This window comes from Mustela nivalis (assembly GCF_964662115.1).
Source record: "Mustela nivalis genome assembly, chromosome: 9".
Lineage (NCBI taxonomy): Eukaryota > Metazoa > Chordata > Mammalia > Carnivora > Mustelidae > Mustela > Mustela nivalis.
Window position 1 is genome coordinate 80,318,412 of NC_139028.1, and position 20,036 is coordinate 80,338,447.

Below are 20,036 nucleotides of genomic sequence, written 5' to 3' on the forward strand. Positions count from 1 at the left end.
TTCTTTTCCATTAACACCTCCCTACCCACACTCAAAACATGGTAGCCAGCCTTCAGTTCCTCAGACACACAGCTCTCCCCTCCCTCTGGCCTTTGCACTTGAGGTCTCCTCCTTCTGGAACACCTGGCTTTCCTCTTCTGATGGCCTGCTGGCTCCCTCTCATCTTTCACATCTTAGGAGATGCCCCTCCTGACTGTTCTGTTTCAAGGAGACGCTCCCTGTGGCTCCGTTTCCCAGTACCTTGTTTATTTCCTTCGTCGCTTTTACTTACGGCTTTTACCGCAGCAGCCAGAATGATTGTCCTTGTTTCTCTTCTCCCAGCAAGTGGCCCCCTTGGAGCTGGGGCACTTTCTTTCACTTGCCCTCTGTTTCTCCCAAGGTCTGGTCTATTTGTTGAATGTTATTCATTTTCTACCCCAAAGCTACCTGGTTTCTTAGGGTTTTTATGAAAATCACAAACTTCCTAGTATTAATTCCTAGACTCTGAAGGACTCTAAAGCCCCCAGGACTATGTCTCCCCTCTCCATCATCTAGAGCAGATCATACTCCATAAAATTCCACAGCAGGAATGAGATGCTCCTTCTTGGCGCAGTAACCTCTTCCCATTCCTTTCATCCATCCAGTAGAGCCTGCCTTCCTTCTCTTCTTGTTTTATTATTAACAAGTCAGTAGAAAGTGATCCAAATGAGTCTACGACTGGCTCCTGAAAGAAGGAAAAAATCATAGTGTAAAAGTGGGACTAGACCTTGTGTGTGATGTTAGCACCATAAAACTCAGCCTTCGGCTCAGGTCGTGATCTCGGGGTCCTGGGATCAAGTCCCGCATTGGGCTCCCTGCTCTGTGGGAAGCCTGCTTCTCTCTCTGCCCCTCCCCCTGCTTGTGTTCCCTCTCTTGCTGTGTCTCTTTCTGTCAAATAAATAAATGAAATCTTTAAAAAGACAAATCAAACCAAAACAAAACTCAGAAACAGCTACCCTTAACCTGGGGTTTACGGACGGGGTGGGGGGGGGGTGCGGGGAGCTCAGTAGATCCCCTGAAATTGTGGGCAAAATGTCTCTATGCATTTTTGTTACAGCAAGGCAGACCTGAGTTCTAGCAGATTCTTTTTTCCCTCCCTATAAGATTTATTTGTTTATTTTAGAGAGGGTAGGAAAGGGGCAGAGAATCAAGCAGACTCTGTGCAGAGCACAGAGCCTGACATGGGACTCGATCTCACAACCCTGAGATCAGACCTTAGCTGAAACCAAGAGTCAGATGCTTAACTGATTGAACCACTCAAGCACCCCTCTATCAGATTCTTAAATGGGTGTTTGACCAACTAAGAGATTAAGCTAAAGTCCTTGAAAGTACCAAGAGTCCCCAGGATACTGGACAGAATGTTCAGTTCCCTGTTTTCCCTCGTACCCTGTTGGTCTGAGACCCCTTTAGTCGTACCACTGGCAGGGAGGGAAGAGGTCACTCAGAGCAAAAGCAGACAGCCCTCCTGTCCTCAAGGAACTTGCTTATTTTTTGGAAAATACAAACATCTTTCCCTACAAAGAAGATCATGTGCTGACTGGTAAGTGGCAGAAAGTAACTGGGCCAGGATCTAGGGCAGTATCTCTGAGGAGGTTTCATCCCAATGAAGACCTAAACCACAAGAAGGAGGCAGCCATGCAGAGAAGTGGGGAAGGGCATTCCAGAAAGAAGGAACCCCAGTAGAGGGCCTAGGAAATGGAAAGAGGCTGGTACATTGGAGGGCCCAGACCTTGTACTTGAACATAATGAAGGAGAGGGGCAGAGTAACAGAGGGAATGGGCAGGAATCAGACTGTCTAGAACCTTCTAAACCAATCTGGATTTTATTCCAAGTTCCCTGGGAAACTACTGGAGGATGTGGGGCAGAAGGCAACCCGAAGTGAAGTACCTTTGGAAAAGATGACTGTTCATGCTGTGTGGAGGGTGGAGCCCAGCAGGGCAGGAGGGAAAGCTGAGTGGCCAGGGAGGTGGCCTTGGAAGAGAGATGGCTTGGACCAAAGCCATCTTCCCGTAGATACTGAGTACTGACCCGGTTCATGGTATATTGGGGAGGTATAGCCAAAGGACTTGTTAATGGATTATAATAGAGGCAGTAAGAGAAAAGTGAATTGAAGATGGCTGAGGATAGTTGTACACTGGCTAAGGCAGGAGGACTTTGGGAGAGGGAGTGCAGACAAGCTGGACGTTGGAAACAAGAGTTTTGTACAAGGTACAGTAGATTTGCGATGTGTCAAGTACCCAAAAAGAGCCAGACTAGAGGGACAAACTTGAGCATTGCCTGTCTGTGTCTAGTAATTGAAGCCCTGGGTGCGATCCCCTAGGAAAAGACAAGGTAGAGAAGAGGGGCATGAGTGCTAGGACCCTGGAGGTCTGGACAGGAGAGGAGGGTGAGCAAAGGAGAGGGAGGCACAGGCAATGAGGGAGGAAGAAATGAGGTGTGCGGGAGCCCCACAAGAGACCCAGTTAAGGAGGAAGCACCTGTCTACCATGCCACATGTTTATGAAAACTCAAGTAGGATCAACACCATTGGCTTTGGCAACAATGAAGCCATCAATGCTCTTGGGAGAAACAAAACATTTTTTCACTGGAGAGAGAATAGCCCTCAGGAGCTGGAGTACTGAAAGCTCTCTCCTTCAAGATGTTTTGCTATAACATGGAGCAAAGAAGCGTGATTGCAGAGGAGAACAGGGACATGAGGTTAAAGAAGATTTTGTTTTGTTTGGTGTATCGGCCAGTGGGATAGAGTGCATACAAAGAGAGAAACTGATGGTGTTAGAGGAGAACAGTTTTTTAATAAAGTACTTGTTAGACATAAGTGAACATCTTTTTAGATTTACTTCAGCAGTTTTCTGTTTTCTCTAAGAACATACTGTAGCCCAAGAATAATATCTCCTTCCACTCTTTGGTGCCTCGGCAGTGTTTATCAGCTCGTCTTTGGTTTACACCTTGGCTCTATGAATTGACCTGGGAACCTTAACATCATCGGTAACATTATTTCTATGGAGAAAAATGCTATGAATTCTAGAAGGTCTTTGGAATTTGGCCTGTTAGAAGTCAGGGTCAGAAATGACAGGGGAAGACTGGCTCTTTGAAAAGCGCCAAAGGGCATCTGCTCTCAGGAGCTGGTTGACCTACCTTCCCTGGTTGCCCCTCCCTCTGTTAGATTTCTCAGCCAAGCTGATTGCTATCTTTCCTAGCAGGGGAAAGCCCTGGCTCCATGTGAACCTCTAGCTACGAAGAATTCAGTGTTCCCATTGAAGATGTGATTCTTTCAACCACAGAAAGAGAACTGACACATCCCCCTCACCCCCGTCCCCAAGCACATTGTCTGGTGCAATAAACTTTGCCCTTGTAAAAAAAAATTTCCTCTCTGACAGAAAAAGCCAAGATGCTTACAGCAACTCCTTAAGGGTCTCCTTAAGGACCCTTTCCCTCTTGGCTTCGCTGACCTGACCTCCTAAGCTTTCCCTTATTTCACTGTTCTCTTTGCTCTAGCCACACCAGGCTCTGGGTTCTTGGAATGAAAGTGCGAGTTGTATCCTGCCCAGGACCTTTGCACTGACCAGTTTCCTCTCTAGGAAGGCTTTTTGCCCCCAGAGAGTCATATAACCAGCTTCCATACTTCATTCAGGTATGTCGTAACAATCATGCCCTTAGGAGGCCTTCCCAACCACTCTAAGAAAAATTTCACACAACCTTCCCTCCCTCTCCTCCCAATCACATCCTCTTCCCTATATTATTTTTTCTTCTTAGCATTTATCCTTAATATAAAATTTACATTTAGTCTCATTTATTTTATTGTTTTACCACTATAATGTAAATTTAATTAATATAGGGAATTTCTGGACTATTTTTTTGACTGTTGTGTCCTCAGCAGTTAGAACAGTGATTTGTCATACACCAACTGCTGAATAAATATCAGTTAGTTGAATGAATAACTAAATGAATGGATATACAGCCCTAATTTATGTTGGTGGTTGTTCTGGATTTTTACATATTAAATTTGCCTAAAACAAGGACAAGGAACAAGTATGGTAAATGGTGGAAATTTTTTGTATGTGTATGTGCGTCTATACACACATATGTGTATATGCTACATATATGTATATATACATATCCATATCTATAGGTCTACATGTATATAGTCACCATCCCATTCTACCCAAATTAACCCAGAGGTCAGCCAGAGTCTCAAGTCATGGTAGAGAGATACATTCATTTCCAGGGACAGTGCAGAAGGTAGGCGGACCGGTTTAAAACCATCTTTGTCAGACTGAGTTGGATCCATCCTGACTTTTTGTCTCAATAAATCTGAGCCACACGGCCTCCCCAAATTCACCCTTCCCCCACCCCTTAGCCTCTGCCTCCCACTCCCCCATTGCAGATGCTGGCAGCATTTTTCCAAGTGGGGGAGGGCCCTGAGGGATGAGATGTGAATGATTAACTTCAGTTGGGACTCCTTCAAGATTACAATCTCTGCTCCTGGACACGTTTGCCTTTACATTCACCTGGGAAGCCCCACTAGACTCCGTTTCCTCTCTGAGTTGAACTTTTACTCCCTCCTTCTTGGCTGGGGGAGGACTGGCTCTTCATTCCCCCTTTGAAAGGCTTCTGTTTGCTGAGCAAACTCTGACCACACAAGACCCTGCTTGGAGCCAGTTATTATTTCCTCCCCCACCCCCCCAACCCCCTCCTCTCGAACACACACAACCCCCTACACCCCTATCCTTCTGGAGAGGCAGCCCAGGGCGGGGTGAGGAGGGGGGAACCTTTCTCAGAGAAAGTCTTTGAAAGTTGCCAGGAGCCAACTGGTAGGATTTTTGGAGAGGGAGTTGGGGTTTTGGAGAGCATCTTAATCCTTCTTCATTTTAAAATAAAAGCTTGTGGCTATAACATAATTTTGCTTTTGAATTTTCAAGAGTAAAACAGTTGTTCATTGTTCACAGCATCTGTTTACATAGTTCCTTCTGAATTCCTTGATTACAGGTTTTAATAGGGATTAGTTGGTGCAACCCCTTCCCATCCCAGAACTGGGACTCTCTGCTGGCCCACCGCCCCTCCCAGCCTTTGTACCATAATGTTTAAAGTAGGGATGCATAGAGTGAACTTCCTTTAAAAAAAAAAAAAAAAGTAGCATCAGGAATTAATGTGTATTTTTGTTGGCACTGTATCAAAATTGACATCTCCAGAAATTATGTGCGTCACTGTTCATTGTACAGATGGATATCTTTTCCCTTTCGGGTTCAGAAGTTATCTTTGCAGGCTAATTATTTCAATCAAATGCTTTGCTTTCAGTTGTCAATGGAATAAGCTAAGATATGTTATCATCAGTGATTTATTGTGTGTGTCATTGTTAATAGTAGCACTTTTGGCTGAAAGGACTTTTTCCAACATTTTGGCACAGTCCATGGGGATTTAAAATGTTGGGTTTTTTTTTGTTGTTGTTGTTATTGTTTCACGTTTAGATTTTATTCAGCTTGACCCATTGTTGCAGATACACCCGGGACCATAGTGAGGGCCCTCCTACTAGGTGCTTTACGGTAATGGTTTCAGAGTTTGCTCTCTACGCTTTTGCTTCGCTGAAACTTTTCACAGCTGACTTGATACTACTAGCTCTCCGGCCTGACCTCTCGCTCCTTCAGCACTTAAGGGGTTAATTTTGTTGGTGGGTCAGATTTCTTTCCTGGGCTGTCGAAGAGTGATCCCCATCTGACTGGTCCTTTAGCTGCCGAGTTGCTGGGTGCCCGGGATTCCCTTGCCCAACGTGGGCTGGCTTGCCTGCCTGGCTGACGAGTGGCCACCGAGAGATTCTTTTGGCTTCTTTGTCCGCTTTCTCTAAGGACCACAATGTAGTGAAATGCTCTGGCCTGGAAACCTTACCAGGTAGGATGATTTCTTAAAATGTCTGGGTGTGGGTCGGGGTGTGCTGTGTGTCTGCCTTCCCTGTCTGCCGATGATACTGGAAAGCCGGCGGTGCTAGCAACCGGTGGTGCAGCTGCCAAAATCCCCGGTGGGCTCTGTGGTGGGGGAGCCACTGGTCAGGAATTCAGCATCCTTTACCCTGCGACCCCCAGCTCCATTCACTCTAACCAGAGCTACCAGAGCTATCATCTGGAGGAAGCCAGAGCCTTACACAAATGTCCTTGGTCCACCTGGACATTTGGGTAATACTGTCTGTCTTTCCGAGACCATCTTATCAAATTAGGCTGTTGAGACTGAAAAACTGGGTATTGATCACCCAGCTGTCTTTGATCCTTATTCCAGGCTTTTGCGGGAAAGACCTTTCAGTCTGGGGGAGGAGAGAGCTGGAGAGAAGCAGTGTGGGCCCGGCAAGGGCTGCTAGTGGTTTGGAGGGCCCTGATGAAAATGACTTGCAGTTGGAGGTTTTGTTTGGAATCTAAGAAGCCGGGTGAACTTGCCGTTGTGTTTACTAATACTGCAAATTACTGGGTGGGTTTTTGTTTTTGTTTTTGTTTTCTGGAAACTGGGCTCCAAGAGAGATAGCATGGGAGATTAAAGTAAGAGTTATTTTCTTGTTAGCCCGGGCTGCTATAAAGCTGCCCAAAGAGAAACATTTCTATTTTCAAGTCAGATGGCAGAAGAGAAAACAATGGACATTATCACCTACTACTAGCCAAGCATCTAACAGACATTGTCTCATTTCATGTTCTTTGCAAAGCTAGCAATATTATTCTCAATTTGGAGGTGAGGCAGTGGGAACTAAGGGAGGTTAAATAACTAGCTCAAGGTCACACAGCTATTAAGAGGCAAAGCCGACATGGGAACCTAGGTTTACCTCCCACTATGCCTTCTGTGCTGGGCTTGGCAGATGGCTCAGAATGGCTTTATTCACAGTTTAAACATGGGCTCAACTGGAGGAAGGGCACTTTTTGGTGCAGAGGATTCACTGAAGTGCACGGGATACTGGCAAGCATGGCCTGCCTGGGCTTTTCAGATTCTACTTATTTCTGAGAAGGGGGTGGGGTAGTGGGTGGGGTGGTCTCTTAACTCTGCTTTGCAGCAGGACCTACCTGCAGTTCTCTGATCATTTTGAGGCTTCCGGGCTGGTGTTTGGATCTGTGACTGGATTTGTACTTATACCTGATTCAGCAGGCAGGAGCCCAAGTGGAAGTCAAATCTGGGACAGCTGATGGCCTTGGGCTGCTGGGACTGTGCCCTGGAGCTCTGGGGCGGCCTCCTGAGAGGCTGGCTTTATTGGGTCCTGGAGGGAGAGGTTGTACACCCGGCATGTTAATGCTGACCGAAGTTTGGCACCAGCAGCTCACATGTGTGCTGGGGTTGGCTAATTAGCTAGGGCTGAACTGCTTTGGGGTTGCCGAGCTGATTTTGAGTGGTTGTTTCTGGTTTTGTGGGGTTTGTTTTGTGTTTGTTTTTTCTTTTAGTTTGTTTATATTTTCAGTAATCTCTATACCCAATGTGGGGCTCCAAATCATGACCCTGAGATCAAGAGTCACATGCTCTTCCAACTGAGCCTGCCACCGCCCCCCCCCCCCCAGGGGTTGTTTCTTGACCTGAGTTCTCTTCCCTTCCCTTCCCTGTTGCCGCAGAAGGGGTAGCTTTTAAGGATTGGCCCCTGACAAACTGCAAAATTTAGTTTTGGGGGACAGCCACCTCTCTCAGCTGCCGCAAGTCCAATGTAGTGCTGTTCTGTGCTTTCAGGTTTCCAGACCTCTAAGAGTGTGTGTGTGTGTGTGTGTGTGTGTGTAGGTAGGTAGGTAGGTAGGTAATGGGAACGGTGGGATTCCACATCCCCCTCCACCTACTTCAGATCTAAGGCAGCCAGCCAATGCCCTAAGTTCTTCTATGACTGGGATCTACTTAAAAAGTATTCTTTCCGGGGCACCTGGATGGCCCAGTGGGTTAAGTGTCTGCCTTTGGCTCGGAGCATGACCCCAGGGTCTTGGGATCCAGCCCTGCGTTGGGCTCCCTGCTCAGTGTGGAGACTGAGGCTTCCAGAGGCTAGACAGTCCGCCCAAGGTGCCTCAGTCTCCACATTCATGAAAAGGGAACGTTGATAGTTCGTGCTTTGTAGGGTAATAGAGAGGAGTGTGTGGAGTAACTTGTGTTCAGTACCTACCCAGGTGCCTGTGTGTTTGCTGTGATTTGCCTTAGTTCTGTGTGACATGCTGAATTCTGTTCATGCTCAGGGTACACATGTCTTCCGGTAAAGACGGCAAATTGGGTTTGTTGAGATCTTTTGGCCAAAGCTTCCCGGCAGTGGACCAAGTGTCAGCAGCCTTCTTTGGAGGAGGGAGGGTTTTGTGTAGCTGAGGTCAGCAGACGCGACGGTGCCTACTGTAACAATGAGGCCATAAGGCCTCCCTCTGGGCTTTCCAGCCCGACCAAGCCGACCTAGCTCCTGGAGCCGAAGGGAGGAATTTCACGCTTACTCACGGGACCACCTACTTGTTAAAGGAATGAGTTACCAAAATGGGACAAAGGTGCTGTGGGGGTGAAACTCAACCCCTGGCATTCTGAATGCTGCTAAATCCCCTTGGAGCCCTCTTTATGGGGCTCTTATTTCTCTCTCTCTCCTCCCCAAATGGTTGGCCTTGCACCTGGCACCGTCTGTAGGAGCTGCTCTCCCCTGGGACGCTGTGGCAGTGAGAAGTGGCAAGTTCTTGCCCTAGAACTTTATCGTGGGTTCCATAGTGTGGGCCTGTGTCTCCTTCCTGTGCTTCTCTCCGGCTCCCGGCTTTTGAGCTACCGCCGGCAGGAGCTGGTTATCTCTGCAGGGCCTGCAGATCTGGTTGGGCCCCCACCAGAGGCTTCCGGGGCCTGGTGTTAGCACAATGTCACAGGAGAGGAAGACTGGCTCTCCTGGGGACTGGGCCTGGGGGCGGGTTGGGGGTGGGGGGGAGGAGCTCTGATGAAGTCACTGATGGAACCCAGGTTCAAATAAATCTATTTTACTTTTCTCTCCACGGTTGCGCTGCCCCCCTCTGGAGCCTCCCTGGCTTTGGTCCCCTGGCCCACTGCTAGAGGAGACTAAATTCACTGGGGATTTGTGTCTCCCCTTACTTTCAAACTCTAGTTCTGGGCCATTTTGCAAACCAGGGAGGCTGCTCTCAGAGGGTGAAATCTAGAGAGAGGAGGTTTGCTTTATGGCTTTTTTCGAGTAACTCTATTTTTTTTTTTTCTTTTTTACTGTGGAGAACATTGAAGCCCTTACAGTACATGTGATGTTCACGGCGTGAAGTGTGTCAGATGAATAAATAAACAAGCTAGTTGCACACCCTGGGGTCTGTGTTTGAACCCCAGCCTCAGCATTTCATAGTTGTATGACCTTTGGGCCTTTGTTTCCAGGCCTTGATTGTCTTACCTCTAAAATGGGTATCATATCAATACCTATCTCATGGTACCCAAAGAAAATGTAAGTAGAAGGGCCCGGCACATACGTAAGCCACCAGTGAGTGTTATTTGTATCATGGAGGTGTGAGGACTAACTGAAATAATGCATGTAATTAGCATGAGGTCTGCCACAACTTTGAACTTCCTTTAAAGTTGGCTGTTCAGTTATCATTCCCAGATAGACAATGAAATGTGGGGTTCTGCGGGGGTGCTCCTGCCTTCTTTGAAGGTGGATTTTCTTAATCCTCCCTCCCTCCCCCCCCCCACCCCACCCTGCTCCAGTGGCTGGAGGAGGTGATGTTCTTGAGGATACCCCCGGGAGGGAAATAGTTAACATACCTGTCTGGTGGGAAAGGAAGGTAGCCAAACCCTTTCCCTTCCCCAGGGGTTACTGCTAAGCCTACAGTTGGGCTTGCTCACTCTTCCACACCAAAGGATCTCATTCCTCTTGGGCCCTGGGGTTTCGAGGGAACAATTGCCTTGAACAATAGCCAGAAAACGAGTTCCACCAGTCTGGGCTCTTGCAACCCAATACATCTGTCTGGCAGGGGGCACAGGGCTCTGAAAATGAGCTCTGCTGTGATTCTGGGGCAGAACTGGAAAAGTAAGCAGGTTCGGCCTGGACGCACCCTTGGTGGTTGTGTAGCACGCGTTCAGCCCCCCGGAGAGAGGCAGAGAGCTGGGGCCTGGATGGCTCCTGAGGATGCCAAGTGGACTAGGCTTTGGGGTTTGGGGGTAGTGGGTTAGGTGCTGCTGTTATGAAGACTGCTTCTGAGAACCTTTGAGAATAGCAGTTGCCACAGTTCAGGCACTTCCTTTCAGCTAACTTGCTGTGGTTTATCAGCGAGCGGAGAACGAGTATGCTTGATGTTTATTTATTTTTTTTTACAACATTGGTCAGCATGTTTCCCTTGAGTAAACAACACTATCTCACAGGGAGTCCATCTGAAGATTGTAGAGACCGCCTGGACCCTTCGGTCTCCCCTCTGTTGGGAGTCTTTTGCTGAAACACAGGATTCCTCACGCATGGGTGTGTAAACCCTAGCGGAAAAATCTGTTTAATCATCCCTTTAACCTTGGGATTCCGTTTTGCTTTTTTGCTTCATGGGAGATGAAGTTATAAATATGAAATCACACGAGTTCAGGGCCATTACAAATTCCTCCTGCATTCTGGATACTCCCTGGAAGAGCTTGATATAAAAAATGTGTCCAGATGAGAGGCGAATTTTCGGGGACGGGGTGCATGGGGGAAGGCAGGATTCTCTCCTTGGTTCTGTGGAATGCGCACTCCCCACAACAGGGGAGAAAACAGGGAGTGTGAGGAGCTGAAATCATTTATGATGCTTTCACCTCTGTTCTTCATAGCAGAGAGCTTGTGTTTGTTTGGCTGTTAAATTTGTGCTTCAAGCCTTCTGAGTGACATCTGAATTCCTGACACCGTGATCTCAGCATGTCTTGAAAGACTGAAACAGGATCCTCCTGGCTTTATGGGTCTGTCCATGTTTGAGTTGATTTTCTGGTCACTTTTGGAGAATCTTTTCTCTTCACATCTTTCAAGAGGTAGTAGACAGGGGCCCCTGGGTGGCTCAGTGGGTTAAGCATCTACCTTCAGTTCAGGTCATGGTCCTAGGTTCGAGCCTTGCTTTGGGCTCCCTGCTCAGCAGGGAGCCTGCTTCTCTCTCTACCTACCGTTCCCCCTGCTAGGGCTTTTTCTCTCTCACTCTATCAGTCAAATAAATAAATCTTTTTTTTTTTTTTTTTTTTTTTTTAAAGAGCTTAGTAGACAAAGAGTTGAGGCCATGGTTTTGGTCAAAATGAGGTCTCTTCTTCTTTTTTTTTTTTTTTTAATAAACATATATTTTTATCCCCAGGGGTACAGGTCTGTGAATCGCCAGGTTTACACACTTCACAGCACTCACCATAGCATATATCCTCCCCAATGTCCATAACCCCACCTTCCTCTCCCAACCCCTGTTTCCCAGCAACCCTCAGTTGAGGCTTGTCTCCCTCAATGACTTGTCTTCCTCCCAATTCCATCTTGTTTCATTTATTCTTCTCCTACCCCCTAACCTCCCCTGTTGCATCTCCACTTCCTCATATCAGGGAGATCATATGATAGTTGTCTTTCTCCAATTGACTTATTTCACTAAGCATGATACCCTCAAGTTCCATCCACGTCGTCGCAAATGGCAAGACAAAATCAGGTCTCTTCTTGATGCACGTGGCAACTGTCCGCTGGTGGAGGTCCTCTGGTGATAAAACTGGTTAGCAGACATTTCCAAGCCGATCTATATTTGCTCAATTTTGGATGAACTAGAAGGTTGCATAGAGTCTGGTTTGAATCCCACCCTTCTGTTGACCTCTGGGCCCTAAGCCTGTGTGTCATCCAAGGGAAGAATGGGAGTGGAATAATACATGTGACGTGCCTAGTACGGTACCTGGCTTTTGGTAAACCCTTTCAGTGGTGGCTATAAATAAGAGGTAAGATTGCATTCTATTCCTTTGTGGAGAAATAGTGTGGTCTAATGCCAACTCTATATTGTGACTTGTATTATTACCTTTATCGGAGGGTCTGCACACTGAAATCGCAGGGCCAGCCAGGTGCGTGAAGAGGAGCAGGTGGGGATTGTGTCGAATGGGAAAGGCTGTCTCTGTCTCTGTCTCTACTCGGGGTTAGCTAATCGTCTCCTGTGTATAAAATACGGGCACCCATTTCAAGTATTTAAAAGATTGTGTGTGCCTTAAAAATATTTTGAGGGGTGAAATTAGCAAAGAAGGAACCCAAAGACTGAACGTCCAGTTACCCGTTGGGCAGTTTTTACTGAATGGGAGGAGATGCTCTGAGCCTGGTGGGGACCTTCCATGTGCCCATTTGCCTCTGGACCAACTTTTCTCTGAGCTTAAACTCCTAGGATGTCAGGTAGAAAGCAATCTCTGGGATGGCTGCTTTCAGTTCCCTCATTCTACAGAAGTCTGGGGTCTAGAGAGAAAAGGAGGTGTCTAAACTCTAATGGGAAGTAGTAGTTCTGGGGAGGGCTGGCGGCAGGGCCTTGTTCTCCTGGCCCCTTGCTGTTGCCATTTCCATGCCTCCAGGGAGATGTTGGCACAGCAGAGATTGTTGGTGGGCCTGGGATCTAGCACTCTGCAGACTCTTCGCTGTTACCTGGGCTGACCCCTGGCTGGTGGCTTGGGGAGGTATCAAAGTCTGTAGAAATGTCTGGAACCCTCACCGTTTCTACTTGGTGCAGTTTCTCATTGCTCATCTCCCTGTGTTACATTTTTATTTGTGCCTTGGCTCTGTGTTTGTCTGTCACATGCCCCGGCCTCGCTGTCTGGGGTAGGGACAACTGGGAGTCCTCACTGCTTTTACACGGCCTGGTGCCATGCCTGACCCATAGAGGGCGCTGACTCACTGGGTAAGATGGACATGTGACTCCAAGGTCCCTGGCTTAGGATACAAAAGTAGTGAGTTTAAGAGTCTTGAAGAACAAGGACAAGTGTTTGATGAGTTCCTTCCACCCACCCACTGGGGGTTGTTTTCTTTCTTTTTTTAAAAAAGATTTTATTTATTTATTTAACACACACACACACAAACACACAGAGAGAGAGAGAGAGAGAGAGAGAGAGCACAAGTAGGTAGAGAGAGGGGGGGGGAGCAGGCTCCCCGCCAAGCAGAGAACCCGATTCGGGGCTCAGTCGCAGGACCTTGAGACAATGACCTGAGCTGAAGATGGAGGCTTAACCCACTGAGACGCCCAGGAGCCCCTGAAGGTTGTTTTCCTGTATGATCACTTGTCATACCTTTTGTGTCATTGTGTGACACAAATGTGGGGAACATTTCATTGAGTAGAGTAAAAGGGATGTGCCTGATCTGGCTGCGATGCTCTGTGTTTGTACTGATGGTTCAGAGCAATCAATGGAAGGATCTTCTTGCCATTTCTCTAGCTGTCTCTGCCAAATAATTTATAGGGCATAAACATGATATGCTGTATTGAAACTTAAAAAAAAAAAGCGGGGGGGGGGGGTGGATCAGCCAAGCTCTGTATCCCATGTTCCTCTGAATTTCCTATAATACAGCCGGCAAGGCAGGAGGAGGGCCTGGGATTCTGCTCAGCTCTGCTCATCTTCCCACAATATTGGACACAGTGTTTCCACTGAGATTTGGGGGAGCTCTTTCAGAGTAAATTTGGAAGTCTTGCAATGTAGAGCAAAGGTGAACTGGAGTGGAGAAAACTAGTAGAGAGAGGAGGTATGTTCTCTTGGGTTCATTTATTTTTTTATTTTTAAAAAAGATTTTATTTATTTATTTATTTATTTATTTATTTGGCACAGAGAAATCACAAGTAGGCAGAGAGGCAGTCAGAAGGAGAGGGGGAAGCAGTCTCCCTGCCGAGCAGAGAGCCCCATGCGGGGCTTGATCCCAGGACCCTAAGATCATGACTGAGCTGAAGGCAGAGGCTTAACCCACTGAGTCACCCAGGTGCCCCTCTCCTGGGTTCATTTGTTCTTCTGGTCATTCATCTAAAAATCCTTCATTCATTCACAAAACAAAATCTGCCATAATAGTTTTCTAAATGTCTAAAGAGTGCTTTTGTATCCAAAAGGAACGTCCTAGACTTCATTAGGTTTTACCGTTCGATTTACTAAAGCTTTGATTTTTAAACCTAGGTTTTCTTATAAATCTCCTCTATAAATCAAGAGGTTTTGTATAAATTAAGATGATTCCCACTTGTTATTTGATTAGTACTTTGCTAATTTAGCTTGGACAAATTGAGTTTTGACAATTAGTACTGTTTGGAAACTTGGATAATTAGGTTTTCTTAAATATTTTAGATTGCGTTCATAAGTTTAACATGCCTGGTTTCCTCAAGTTCTTTAAACATCTGACAGGGTAGACTCACCAGCCTAACAAGCAAAATCTCCTAAGCCCTTAACTCTTGCAAACCAAATAAAGTTAAAATGTCATAAATTAGGTTTTCTCAAACTCTGTAATTCTTTTTTACAGGCTGACTGCAGTCCTTAAACCTTTCATCTTAAAAATCCAAATCGGAAAGGAGGACTCATTTAAAACTGAAATCAGAGGACTGTTTTTATTTACCTTCTCTAATATGCCCCATATTCTTTTAAGTATTATAAATATATAGAGATTATCCAGTGATCACAAAGATTTCATCCTGTACTTTATTCATATTATGATTTACTCCCTCAGCTCCCCTCTTTTTAAACCTTCCCAAGGATTTAAAGTCATTTACTCCCAAGAAAGTGCAATACAGGGGCGCCTGGGTGGCTCAGTGGGTAAAACCTCTGCCTTTGGCCTCAAGTCATGATCTCAGGGTTCTGGACTCGAGCCCCACGTCCGACTTTCTGCTCAGCAGGGAGCCTGTTTCCTTCTCTCTCTCTGCCTGCCTCTCTGCCTGTCAGTCAAATAAATGTAATCTCTGTCTGTCAAATAAATAAGTAAATAAAATCTTAAAAAAAAGAAAGAAAGAAAGAAAGGGCAATACGTTTGTCATCTCCAGTGGGCTCTGAACCATCGTACGGGATCAAGAGCAAGACGCAGGGATGGTCACCTCGTACTCCAGAACGATTGTTCCAGAGCCAGAGCTGAATACACTGTAGCTCTCTCTGCTGTGTCTCCTGTATCCCTTGAGCTGGAATCTCATTTCAGCATGTGGCAAACACAGATCTTTTGTGTTCCTTTCACATTTCCGTTGTAATCCGCTTCTGTAACCCCTTTCGACATTGCTCACCCAGACTTGGGTCAGTGGACTTTGGTACCCTGGGTGCAGGTTGTACCTAATTGCCTTTGCCACTTGATTGGATGCAGCTAATGTTCTTCCTGTCTGGATGGCTTCTGCATGCTTTCTACATTTTTTCCTGTCTGACTCTTCAGCCACATGTCTGGAGTCATTTTACAAACAAATGGCACTTCCCCATTCGGTCACATGAGCATACCAAGAGACAGAACCCAAAGCAAACTAGTTTTGAGCAAAAGAAAGAAATTTATTAATTCTCACTTCGAGCTTCCCAGCGATTGCTTCTGTCTTCCCAGGGCCTCAGGTATGGCTGGATAGGGGTGCTCCTGTGACATCCTTCCTCTCCTCTCTGCTTCCCTCTGTGCTACTCGCTGCCTTCTCGGGCAGGTGAGGACGAAGTGCTCCCTGGAGGTTCAGGCTCTGTTTGCATCTCTTCCAGAGCCCTGCTCCATTCTTCTCGGCGTCTTCTGTGTGGTCATGCAGGTTTGGGGAGTGCTGTCTTAGGCCAAGTTAAAGAGATCATTTCAGCACTTGACATCTGTTCAGAAGTTTATGGATGCCATGAAAATCTAAGAGAGGCACCGAAGAGCCAGTGTCTAGCCCACGTTCCCTTGTTGGGGCAGCATTGTTATCCCAGGCATGTCCTCCAACGACTTCACCTTCCAGTCCCATCCTGGAACGCACTGCCTCTGATCTTGGTGGCTCGAGATCACTGACACCCTGAATCTGGGGGAAAGGCCAAGTTTGAAGTAACCAATTTTTACATCCAGACAGACTTGCCAGTATCCCAAAAGATCCAGAAGGGAGGGGGACATGGCTGGTTCTCCATAGACAGGGCTTCTGGCACCACGACCACTCTTGCTCAGCCCAGGCTGCCCTCGGTGTCCCTGTGCCTTCATCCTCATCCCTGGGGTCCCCACACCCACCTTCCCTGGCGGCAGTCACTTGTTTCTTCCTGTCTGGGCCGGCTCAGTCAGGGTAGCTCTGAGATGCTCCGGGCACCAATGTGGAAAGCAGCTTGTGTCCAATAAGGGCCCCATGCCCCACTGGCATAACAGCTTGGTGTTGAAAGGCCATACGGGAGGAGGGAGTACAATTTCAAAGCGAAAACTCCGGGCCTTGGATTCATGGGCATCTGTTACTAACTTCCCGCCTTCTCCCTGCCAGCCACACTCCTCCCTTCAATCCTCTTTCTTCTTCACTGGATTATAGGAAATTGCAGATATATTAAACTGCTAACCTCAGAGAGCAGATGCAATTAAAGACTCCTGTGGCCATTTATTTATTTATTTATTTATTTATTTGTCATCATGAGAGCCGATTTGGGCCCTTCTTCATCTGTTAGGTCCTGCTCCCTCCAGCAGAGCCACATGGTTGCCAGCCTCGGGCTGTCATCCACGGGTCTCCCATAAAGAAACTGAGGCTTTGGTGTTATGACTTGTCAAAGAATGAGCTGGGGGGAGGAGGCTGAGTTCAGAGTCCACAGCTGGTGGCAACTTGCTGTTGCAGCTTGCCCTGTCTGTCCGCTGAGTGGAGTTCAGCCCCAAAGGGTTGGATAAGTATGAGCTGTGCGCCTGCAGGTTGAGGGGACGTGGCTCACCAAGCGGCGAGGTTGGCGCCTGCCACTGGACGTGGGAGTGTGGACACGGGCCCGTGGGTAAGACCTTCTAAGCCTCTGCCTCTCCTGAGACCATGAGCCGTGTCCTGCCGTTCTGGTGCGTGCTGAAAGCTGATACAACAGAAAGCCGTTTGGCATCACAGTAAAGTAGGTGGTTCTGGAGTCAGAAGGGCTGGATCCAGGTCCTGGTCCATCTTTTGCTGGCTGTCTGGTCTAATGCAACCTTGCCTGCCTTTCTTTCTTTTTTCTTTTAAAGATTGGCATAGAAGGGATAAGAGTCTGTGGGATGAGAACCAGGAGGGATGAAGAGGCGGGCACGAGGCAGGGCTGGAGAGGGAGGCTGGATCGGAGGCTTGTGGTCACTTCAAGTTTGGGCTCTAAGTGCCCAAGAAGCCCATGGAGGGTATTACGCCTCGGACCCATAGGGTATGATTCATGTTTCAGAAGGATGGTCCTGGCTGCTGTGAGGAGAACAAATTGTTAGGGACAAGTGGGGCATGGGGCTCAGTGGCGTCTTGGCGGTCGCCCAGGCAGAGCTGAGACCAGCTGGAAGTGTGGAGCAGCAGAAGAGGTGGAGGGTTGGGCACGTGGGGATATGTTTGGTAGGTAGACGTGGTAAGACCAGGAGATGGGTTAAAAGTCTTGGTGGCAGTGGGAGATAATGAGGAGAAAGAAGAACCATTGCTTGGAGACTGGACTTGAGCGGTTGGGGGTGGCCTTGGTGGATTTGTGGTTTGGGAAATGGACTCTGTTTTAGATGCATCCTGGGATGCTATTAGAGTTAGAAGTGCTAATAGAATTGACAGGTTTCTGCTGACTTCTGAGGCTTTTCTTCCCCTGGGATTTGACTCCAGGAGTGGAGTCCAGAACCTTTGTAGAGCACCCCATGTTTGCCCTCTGACCGTCCCCAACAGGAGAGCGCTGCTCTCTGCTTCCAGCAATAGTCCCCAAGCCCACTGCTTATCCTCTGCCGCTAGGTCTGAGAAGTAGCCATTCGCTTCTGCAGAGTTCCCAGGATGGACTTGAGGACGGGGTAGGAGGCAGGGAGCGTCTCCAGCCACCTCTGTCCAGCCACCCTCCCTGTGGGGGAAGGTCCATCTCTCCCACTTCGCCCAGCTCCCAGTCCAGAACAGCAAGGATAGATGGTGTCCTGGAGATGAGTCTTGTTAGAGGCAAGAAGAGCTTCGTCTGGGGCTTTATGCTGTAGGCACCTTTGGGGCTGGTATGCACTTGTCTGTGTTGTTGGCCTGAGCTGACCCAGCGTGAGGTTTTGGTGCTCAGAATGTGTTTGTCTCAGCAGCTGGGATGACAGCAGCTCCGTCAGCAGTGGGATCAGTGACACCATAGACAACCTCAGCACCGATGACATCAACACCAGCTCCTCCATCAGTTCCTACGCCAACACACCTGCCTCCTCTAGAAAAAACCTGGATGTGCAGGTAAGCAAAGGTCTCCTCCAGCAGCCCCTGCCAGCAGGGCGCGTTGGGCTTGAGGACCAGGTGGGCCTTCTAGGGTGAGCGGGATCCCCAGGTCCGAGATGAGGCCTGATCACATGCTCGCTGCCTGTGCTCGCCCCTCACTAGCCCTGGCCTCCACCTGCAGAGAAAGGAGGTCAGGCAATGGGGAACTAGAAACAGAAATGGGGAAGCCTCACTGTTGTCTGTGAAGGTCTTGGTAAAACCATATTTCCTTCCTGGGCTTTCATTTCAGAATCTGCTTTTAGTTGGTTTTTTGTTTTATTTATTTATTTATTTATTTATTTATTTATTTATTTATTTTTAAAGAGGATGCTGGACTTGTTTGGTCCTTCTTAGTCTGGAGTGTGTGGCCCCTTCTAGCCACAGTGAGCTGCCGCTGTCCAGGGTACATGCTGATCTCTGCAGAGTGATGGGGTGGGACCAAACATTGACAGTCTCGGGATGGAAGACCAGTATGTCCTGACCAGAGGTTGGGAACTATTGGTCTGAAGGTCACATCCTCATGGTGATATTTGTCCATTGGCTTATGGCATCACTTTTCTTTTAAACCAGGTCTCATGTCAAATTTTATTCGTTTTTAAAAATTTTTTTATTTATTTAATAGAGCATACAAGCAGGGGGATCAGCAGGGAAAGGGAGAAGCAGGCTCCCTCCAAGCAGGGAGCCGGAAGAGGGGCTCGATCCCAGGGCCCTGGGATCATGACCTGAGCCAAAGGCAGACACTTAACCGACTAAGCCAACCTGGCACCCCTGATTCCATGTCAAATTTTAAAAATTGTATTATTTCACATGAAAATGAGATTCTGATTTCTTTCAAAGATCAGAATGCTTTGCCTTCTTGAGCCTAGATTCTCCACATGGCAACAATCAACAGGTGTCCAAGTGTCTGCCGCTTTCAGACAGGGAGCCCTTGTCCCAGCGTGTCCCAGCGTGTCCCAGCTGCTCCTGGCCAGCTGCGCCCTTCAGTATACCTGCCAGACCCCAAGGTGGTGGAGTTTTCCGCCCCTACTTTAAAACTCCCAGACTGGATGTCTCTGAGACTGTGTGTCTCCCGATACCGTGCTCCCTTCTGTTTGCTCCAAAGTGGACTCACGTGGTTGCTTTCACTCAGCCTCACGGCGCTCCTTTGTGGGCAGAGGGATTGGTTCTAGGAAACCCATTTTACTAGCAGAAAAGTGAGGTGCCACCCTCCTAGCCAGTCCCCAAGGTGGGACTGACCGGCGCAAGGACCGGTCAGCTGTGGTGGCACTGGCTTCTTTGGTCTGGGATCTTTTTCATGATGGGTCCCTCCCACCGGTGGGGGCTGCTGGCTGCGATGAAGCCACACGAGGGTCTGCTTGGGACACAGTCTCCCAGAGAGGCCTGGGCGAGGGCAGAACTGACACTGCTCTCTTCCCTCACTCCCACCCACACCAGCCCCCTTTCTCTCTTGTTTCTCTGCAAGACAGGAGCTTCTTTGGAAATTTCTATGCGTTCAGAGGTTTTTTGTTTTTGTTTTTGGTTGGTTTTTTTCTTAGAGGACTGGGCTAAATAAAGAACATGTCATTTCTTGTGTCCCATAGAAATGTGGACGTTGACTCCTTGAGAAAATATGTTGGGTGTCGCCTCTGGGATTGCCTGTGACTTCTTGAATTTGCACTTTCTCCGGGATTTCTAGTTATTTTTGAGTGAGAGTTGAATGGCGGTGGTGGTGGTGGTGGTGGTGAAGGAAAAACACTACCCAAATTACGGAGGCAGGAGATGTTGGGGCTGAAGATAACAGTCCACATCTTGATCTGAGTGAGTGGTAGTTAT

The 20,036-nt window shown here is 47.8% G+C and overlaps 1 protein-coding gene across 13 annotated transcripts in view; it reads left to right on the top strand.

Moving 5' to 3' along the window:
* Positions 1-20,036, top strand: part of NAV2 (neuron navigator 2) — a 712,574-nt gene that overhangs the window by 617,790 nt on the left and 74,748 nt on the right. For 7 of the 13 annotated variants that reach the window (XM_082747350.1, XM_082747349.1, XM_082747355.1 and 4 more), the window contains one exon: positions 18,062-18,203. In XM_082747350.1, coding sequence (XP_082603476.1) covers positions 18,062-18,203 — 142 coding nt within the window. The remainder of the gene's footprint in view (positions 1-18,061; positions 18,204-20,036) is intronic. The other 6 variants (XM_082747353.1, XM_082747358.1, XM_082747361.1 and 3 more) reach the window with 1 other exon arrangement.